Raw genomic sequence first — 9,347 nt, 5'->3', positions numbered from 1 at the left:
TTTAATTCGAGTTGACTCGCTATTTCTTCGACGACCTTCAATTTCAAATAAACTTGACACTTGAACGGTTCTTCATTTAACCCGTCCAACAGAACAACAGCTATTCCCGATCGATCTTATTGTCTTAACTGTGGTTTCTTCTAGATTTTTGGGAGGAAATCAAAGTCAAACAAAATCAATTAACCAACTAATTTTTATTGCCCTTTAAGTAAAGGTGTGGCCCTTAACTAAACAAGCAAGACTATATAGTATACCTTATGATTAAAACCACGTTGACAAAAGTATGCAAATATATATAATAACGCAAAAATAGAAAACCATGCTTAATTAGTACTAGTAAATGGACTATCGTGTAAGAACCCAAACCTATAGCTACCTTCATCACGTACATGGCCATACATTTCAGTTTCACCTTATCAAGCATAAGTCCCAACTAACTATCTGGTTAATTAGTCATCATTACTAGCAAACACTTCCTACAATGCTCGCTTTGTAAGAAAAGACTTAGGCCAAATAGTTGGAGTGCGAGGGAAGGGTTTGCAATTGGTTGAGGGTTCAATGGGTCAGTAGTATGATAAAAGATGTCTACTAAAATTATCCACGAAAGTATTTCCAATGACTAAAAATTTGTAGGGGAATAAAAAAGAAAATGAGTTTTCTGCGGATTTTTAATAAAAATTTGCCAAAAAAACTGCAGGAAATAACAGAAATTATAGAAGTATGAAAGAAAGGAAGTCTAAAACAAAATATAGGGATGAATACTGAAATGTTTTATTTTTTTGAACATTGACTAAAATATTATTTGAGTTTGGATATAAGAATGAAGAATAGGTAGGTCTGTGTCTGTGGCAAAAGTGTTGATATAGATAGACACAAAGAGATAAACATGAAAATTGAAAAACCGCAAAGTATTATGATATTGACAACGAGATGGCATACCATTCCCTTTTTGCACCCCACAAGTTAGAGTATCATTTTCAAATCTCTTTCTTTTGGATTTTTTTGGTTCATGAGATCTCACCTCAGGGTTTATGGGTTTTATGATAGTAACCTTTCGTCCTGACTCCCACATTTTTTGTGATTGAGTTAAAATTATTTCTCACTTTTATAAATTAGTTCATTTTTTAAATTATAAAAAATTACATCAATAGTAAAAAAATTACCTATGTAATAGGAGAAAAGGAAACTTATTTCAAGTTCACTACCAATAAATCATTGTTTATTTTACACGATTAACTAATTAAATTTCAAAATCAACTAATCAATAAAATTAAATAAAAATTATTATATAATGTATTTGAAATATGATTGGATGACCGTGTGAAAAATATTTACAATTTTATTAAAAGTATATTTTTCTCATATAAAAAAATGATATAATTAGTTGATTACCAATAATGTGTAGCACAACAAATAGACAATAGGGCTATGCCCTTCTTTATATGGGCCCTTCGAACCCAATATCAAATGATTTTATTTAATTTTGATTTGTATGGCATTTTTATTTCTTTTTTTGGTCACCTCCTTTTGTTTTTTTTTTGTGTGTTTTTTTTTTGTCGTAGGTACGTACTTGCATTGATAAAAAGGGTCAGGCCCACGAAATTACAACAAATTAAAGGCTTCACTAAAGCCTAGAACTCCTTTGACCAAAAAAAAGCCTAGAACTCCTCAGTCTTTACTACAGAGCCCCTAATAATGACAATAAAAACACTATGGGCCTGCTGACTGAGCAAAGGGTAGCAAGGGAAACACTGTGTTTTCTACTCAACCTTTATCAATCCACATCGTTTTGTGAACTAGTATCATTTGTTTTGGGCCAAACTGAACTGTAACTTGCAAACAAGTCGTATAGCCGTGCCAAACAAATTGGTCACCTGGCCCGGCAGTGAGTTTGTTGGGCCTAACCCATCTCAAACTCAACCAAAATAAAATAAAACTCAGGGTGTTAAAATTCGCACCCTCCACTTTACCATTTAAGATTTAAATTTTGGAATGTTAAAGAGGGTGCCAAAACATTTTAGTGTGAGTTGAGAAATTCAACACCCTAAAACCCATCTCAAATATATCGAAGCTTTAAGGCTGTTAAGGTATTCGACAAAAAAAAAAGCTGTAAAGAGTTATATGCACAAGAGGCTTGTGTGAAGGCTAGGTTGGGCCATAGCCACTTTTGTGGTATTCGTGATTTCTGGCATCATAATCTGAAAGTTCAGGGTTGACCAAAAGATTTACAACAACAAAAAAAGTTGTCCAAAAGAAAAAATCTGATAGTTCAGGGAAGTTATAACTTCTAATCTTCTATAATATCATCAAGGTGTCACTACTGTCTACTTGCCATGTTCTTCTAATTAAGACAATGCTTCTGCTTGTATAGTTTTTTCATGTTACGAATTGAAATTAAAGCATGTTTGGATCTAGGTACAAATTAATGCTAGTTTTAACGGACATTAACACTCAATTTAAGACAAGACATCATCAAAACTCTTCGATTAAGATAATGTGCTTGCTGTGGTAACTAAGGTCAAGGTATAGTACCATAAATGAGTTAACATAGTAATAAAGACTCATGTATCACATGAGTCAGCAATTGTATTTTCTCAATAATGTACCTTAAGATTAATGGCGTCGATTAGATATGTGTTAAGCCTCTCCCTTGATTGAAATCGTGTTGCTCAGACTCAATGTTAGGGTCGAGATTCACTGCAACCTCTGCAAGGTTGTGGTGGACGTCAACAAAGGTCGTTGGGGGACAGTTGAGTTGCCCAATGAATGAGAGTACTATTGAGACTAGAATTATAACATTGAGAATTATAAATTCAATTACAACATGTCATTAGTCTATTAAATCACCTAATGTGGGTATCACACCCAAAAAAAAATATGAATACCACAAAATTCACGTTAAGATAAATGTATTTTCACATTAACTCAACTCATAACTAACACCGAACCATTTAGCTTGTACCGTTGAAATTGCTTGTAAATTTAATTATAGCACTGCTATTCTAAAGTCAAACGTATTATATGGCTGAAATCATAGCACCTCAAAAATATATTATCATGCTGCATGTCTGATTATGCTAGCTAGCGCATGTCTTAGAGGCTACAGTTGACATTATTTTCCTTTTCATTATTCTATTACCATTTGATGTGAAAATCAAAATTTCAAGAGCTACAAGTCTAAAGCTAGCAAACCATAGGGAATTAAATCATATAAAGTTTCTGGAGTAATGATATATACACACCTCCTTATTTATACACTTCATTTTCACCTATTTTTATTTCTATCTCTCTCCTCTTATCATCTATCACATCTTATACTTTCTCTCTCTTACTTTTTCCTTTCTTCCTATCTCTCTCCTCCTCCACTTCTTTCCACCTCAATTTAGAGGTGTGGACAAATAATTATTGAAGTTTCTGTGATCTAGGGGGACCCTTTCACAGAAGGTTTCAGCGTTCCATTTGTCAAAATAAGATATGCAAAATAAGTCCCCCCAATAAAAAATGGCATGAGAAATGAACAGGTTCTGTCCTTAGTAGGCAGAGGCTCCGGCAATAGATGAACAAACATGATATCTTTTGTCGTTTTTAATATTTTATTTGTTTAGTTATTTGTATTTGTTGAGTACGATCAAACAAGAAATCTACTCCAATTGTTACTTGCAGTTTATTAACCCTTTTTGTCTCAAGATCGAGATTGGGAATGAATGAGACAGGTACGGGACCAAAGGATATTGGACCAGTTGTGATCTGCTTTAGAATCAGTGTTTGGAATTCTTTGCTTCTTCTTGTAAATATTTCAACAATTTTCCTTTCTAACATTAACAATTGATTAGAAGATAAAATCATGTGACAAGTGACAACATCCATACACACAGTTTAGCGGCAGTTGTTTCACTTCTATTACAATTTGTAACGATAAAAAACCTCCGTAAATTATGCGTATTGTGAAGGTGTCACATGATTCATGTATGTTCAAGAATATTTCTCTTTAAGAACTAATTATACTAGAATCATGTTCTAATTGGTCAAGAAATATTCAAAGAGTAGTACTTGATCAAGAAAGTACAAGTTCTAGTTAATTATGCAGAGGAAAAACAGAAGAGTGTAGCCCTTTTCAAAGAGCTATTTCACTAATACATATAATGTATTGAATGAGATAGATAATTAATTATTATAAGTTTGAGCTTCCTTCTGAGCCAAGTTAAGGTTTGGTAAGAGCAACCACTAATTTTTCATTGTTAATTTGTATTAGTACTTTATGTTGTCTTTCAATTCCGTGCTATGACTTAACGCTTCACATGTGATGTCAAGCAGATCAAGCACCCTGATTAAATATTCTGGTATTAGTTATTCCGTTTGTTTATTCTGATTAATATTATTATCCTTTGATTAAGTAGCATTGAACCATTGGCCAATGACTAGAGAAGGGGGAAATGCATACATGTTTTAAACCTTTTACTACTTGGTAGAAAAGAAATTAGTATCTTGAAGGATCTTCTTAATTAAGAACAATCTTGAAGATCTGGACAAGCTTTGCTTTGACTTAGCTTGTGAAGGATCTTAAACCTTGTCATAGGTATATATATAGGAGGTTTTTCAGCAGCGAGAATCATTTATATTTTAACTTGCTTCTGTGTGCAGGTCACCAAACTTTTTCTTTTTGAATCCAATGTCACCAAACTTCAAATTGAAATTCATCAATTTAGTCATTTTTTCAACCTGATCCATTTTTTTATTTATTTTTTTATCAATAAAAGCATGAGGGCGCCAAAGGTATGTTTGACCGCCCTTCAGCATATCCTCAAGAAAAATTAACATAGATTTTTCATCTTCACTAATCTATCTACAAATAATTTGTACTACTTTTTTTTTTATAAGCCAAAAAATATATTGAAGAGAAGTACAAGGGGTACTTCAACCCAATACAAGGAGAGTTATAGATAGCTACAAAGATTACACCTCAAGTTACATAAGAAGGAAACAAGAAAAAAAAACCCTTGGGAGCAAGACTTTGCAAACAATGCCTCATAAAAACCTTACTAGGAAAACCCCCTAGGGAAAAACCTAGTAAGGAAAATGAGAACATTATTTACAAAGCCAAGATGACACCACCAAGGGGCCAAGCAAACAACTAATTGATCCAAGACAATGTAGTGCTCCACCAACCAAATCCACCTCAGCCAAACATAATAAACAATAATAACAAGAAAGCCAACACCATAGTTCGCTCAACACTAATAGTAGCCCCAAGGAAACCAACAGAGAAAGAATTCAGAATGGCATACTCCATTCCCCACCAATACAATATAAGAAAAATCCACTCTGCATAAACCATATCAGATAGGAAACCACTGCCATATACTACCCTGTATTGTAGAGACAAAATAGCTCTCCAGCTCACCACCAAACAAAAGCATGGTCAAGTCCATTATCAGCATCAAGGATATTCAAAGAAAAGCTAATGCATCATTTTAATGCACTCCACAGGATTCATTAACCATTCAAAAAAGGAGGAGATAAACTTATTCTCATTTGATCTCTAGACCTTATGCTGCACTAAATCCACTACTCTATCAATATCAACAGAATCTCCCCTGAATATAGCTTCATTCCTGCACTGCCATAGTGAGTTAACACATGCAATCCATATCATATTCATCACCAGCCATGATTTCTTGCTTGCCAATAAAAGATTTTCATGAGAATAAAAATGCATCTTAGCACCATTCGACATAGCTGTTTGAATCCCCAACCAACTATACAACTTCATCCACACCCTCCAAGCCACTTGACAATTAAAAAACAAATGTTGACTGCACTCTTCATCAGAATCACACAAGCCACAGGCAAGAGATGCATTTGCAGGTAGTGCATGTCTTCTTGCTAAATCAGTTCTAGTTTGAACTCTATTAATTATAACCTTCCAGGATAACACAAGCTGACTTGAAGGAGCTTTAGTCCTCCAAATTCGTTTAAATACTCGCCTTTCCTCCAACCCAGAGATACCTATTAGTGCTCCATAGGCAGATTTAACACTATAAATACCCGTAGCATCTTTTACCCAGCACCAAGAATCACACACCCCCACCTTTGGAGAGAAACTTCCTATGAGTTGCAGCAATTCCTCTGTTTTTAACCTCTCCCGATCCAGCAAAGGCCTTTGCCAATCAAACCTCCACTTCCAACACCCATTCTCCCAACTTCCCATCTCATGGATTGTAGCCTCTTGCTGCGTAGACAGAATAAATAGCCTTGGTACTTTACTAACAAATAATATTTATCTATAAAAAAAATCTGTAGCTATAAGACAATAGGTATATATGGAAAATAATAATAAATTTTTATGAAATTTAGAAAAGGGCTTTATATGTTTTCGAATGATAACTCAAGTGGTAAAAGCTAGGGGACATATGAATTAGATGGAAAAAGTTAGCGATCAATTCCTAGAGGGTGCAATTTATCTTTACGATTACTAAAAAAAAGAAAATGATCTTATTAAAATAAATGATCTAATTTATATTTTTACAAAAAAAATCAACTATAATATACAATATGTATTGGGTAGCATTTAAGGGTATTAAATTCATGTATTGAGTAACATTGAATAGGATAATAAAAGTTCAATTAATGCAATAAGTGTATGAAAAATATAATATAATATAATATAATATAATATAATATAATATAATATAGTATGGGGTATTATTTAAGAGTATCAAATCAAGTTACGTTGATGAGAATTAATTATTAGTGGCAGTTAAAGTTTAATTAATGCAATAAGTATAAATGGAAAACGATAATAAATATTTCTGAAATTTAGTAGAAATAATTTTATAAAATGAAACTAAATATTCCTCTAAAAAGTCTTATAATTTGAAACAAGTGGAGGATTATTTTTTCTTACAACAACAATAAAAATAGAAAACAAAATGTTCTTCAGGCTTAGGGTTATGGCAATGGGTAGGGTAAATTTGGGTAGGGTACTATAGTACCCATTCCCTAACTCACGTTTTCAAAAGATATCCGTACCCGTTCCCATACCCGTGTGGGTAGTGATTTGAATGTCCGTCCCCGTACCTTATGAGTACTTATATGCCCGTACCCGTACCCATTATCCGCAATTTAGTTAACGAAAATGCAATTTTCATTCTCAAACAGAAAATAATATAACTACTATTATAATAAAGAACATTAATTAAAAATACAAAAGACTATTCAAATATTTAATAAGTAAAAGCATTCCTTTTTAAAAGAGTAAGTTAGAAAGTTAGAAACTTTAACTAAGTTTGTTGATATATATATACTTCCAAGTGTGTATATATAATAAAATTAATTAATAAAGTGTGTGTGGGTATGGGGCGGGTTGGGTACTATACTACCCATACTCGCACCTGTACCTACTAATTTTTTGCAGGTAATTATCCATACCCTATCCCAGACCCTTCTTGCGAATTTTTACCCTACCCATTGTGGATAATTTTAGCGGGTACCCAATGGGTTCGAGATCCATTTTCATCCCGGCTTAAAATTTCCATTCCGCACGTGTAATGCTACACAAGAGAAAAAAGTAGCACGGACAATATAAAGAATTTTTTTAGTGACAATAAAAAAATTAAAATATATGAGAAAATGGATTTTTATTTAACCTAAATGATTAACATGAGATATTTTTAAAATTGATTGATTGCCGATGTAAAAAAATTCATACTGACGTTATATCAAAATTAAACTCTATTGACAATTTTTTTAATTATAAAACTATGAAAAATATTATAGATATATATAGTCATATAGACACCAATTAGTACTACTTTCTTTGGCAATTTGCTTAGCTATTAACAGTTTGGAATTTTTTTTTTTTTGAAAGGAACACTTTGGACTTCAAATGTAGTTATAGAGAGATTATCATCTTGATAGTAGCAGTCAAATCATGCACTTAATGTGATAGCTTATTATTCGTTATTTCTTTATGTTATTAAAAAATTATTGCTCTTATCATAATGCATGCTTGAATTATATTAATTTACTATTTATAAAATAATTCATTCAATTAAGAGAATACGACTGAGAAAGACTAATTTACTAACATTTTTATTAATAACTAGCATTTGCTTATACAAAAAATTAAGAGATATGACTACAGATAAATAATAATAATAATAATAATAATAATAATAATAATAATAATAATAATAATAATAATTACTACTACATATTACTACGAAACTGACGTTGAAGTGGTACATTAAATAATGATGTGGACTAAGTTATCGTTTTACATTAGCTTTCCATCGTAAAGAACAATGTATCAACTAACAATTAACAAACATGGATATATAAAAGATGTGAGATTTGAGTACGTAGCAGAGGCAGAGAGTTCTTGATATGCAGCATCACTCTATTATTATAAATTTATGGTTGATAACGATTCCCATTTGCATTTGTTTGTTAGCAATATTGAAAGTTTTGTTCAACCGATTAACAAAATTAGAAACCATTAAATATTAGTTAGTTGTATATACACCTTATAGTATAAACAAGAGTTAGTTGTAAGCGCTCGAGTAGTTTGGTAAGAGCTCCAAAAAGTATATTTCTTTATATTAATTGCAATTAATGAAATGACGAAATGGGTTATACTTATATTAGAAGCACACATAACCCTAGTAATTAATTGAAACGAGTTTACATATTTTTCATGCTTTCTCTCATAACATTTATTAATTTCCTAAAGAAGACTATTACTAATCTCTTAAGGCTATCTATATTTTTTTTGGGTACAAGCCTATCTAGATTTTAATTAATGTTTTCAGGTTCGCTTGGCATATTAATTAGGCGTGGAAAAATAAATCTATATAATTATTATAATATGATTATATTAGTCATAATTCCTTACAAGTGTTGTATACTTTTTTTGTTGTGTTTCGTAATTCTAATCTGGGTGTGGTGAAGATAAAACATTTTTTCAAGAATGTGACTTGTGAATAAACTCTCAACTCAGGAGTCCAAACAACCACTTTTTTTCACCGGTATTTACAGGATAACAATTTTTGTATACTACTATAAGTTTATCAACCAAACTTTTTTTATATTAAAATGATAAGTAACTTAGTCAGACCTTATATATGTATTGGAATGAGCTTGATTAAGTTGTAATATATATACTCTATTCTCATTTATAAGTTATTTTTTGAGTTTTTTTCCCTAAGTTGTTTTATTTTTATTTTCTTTAGAAAACCCCTAAGTTGTTTTATAATATCAATAAAATATTTATTGCTTGTAACTATTTTTTTCATTTTCAAATAATAAAAAAACTATTTTTTCTTAATTTTTAAGAATTGGATAAATTT

At 31.5% G+C, this 9,347-nt stretch overlaps 1 protein-coding gene across 1 annotated transcript; it reads right to left on the bottom strand.

Annotated features, from left to right (window-relative positions):
* Nucleotides 1-5,539: 5,539 nt before the first annotated feature.
* Nucleotides 5,540-6,208, bottom strand: LOC130737050 (uncharacterized). The gene has a single exon (XM_057588820.1). The coding sequence runs from the start codon at nt 6,206-6,208 to the stop codon at nt 5,540-5,542; it is 669 nt and encodes a 222-aa protein (XP_057444803.1).
* Between the last annotated feature and the right edge of the window lie 3,139 nt (nt 6,209-9,347).

This window comes from Lotus japonicus, chromosome 2 (genome assembly GCF_012489685.1).
Source record: "Lotus japonicus ecotype B-129 chromosome 2, LjGifu_v1.2".
Classification (NCBI taxonomy): domain Eukaryota; kingdom Viridiplantae; phylum Streptophyta; class Magnoliopsida; order Fabales; family Fabaceae; genus Lotus; species Lotus japonicus.
This window is presented reverse-complemented; position numbering and strand designations above follow the sequence as displayed.

Excerpts from the sequence above, each read along its gene's own strand:
- LOC130737050 (XM_057588820.1), bottom strand. The coding sequence starts at position 6,208 with ATGGGAAGTTGGGAGAATGGGTGTTGGAAGTGGAGGTTTGATTGGCAA.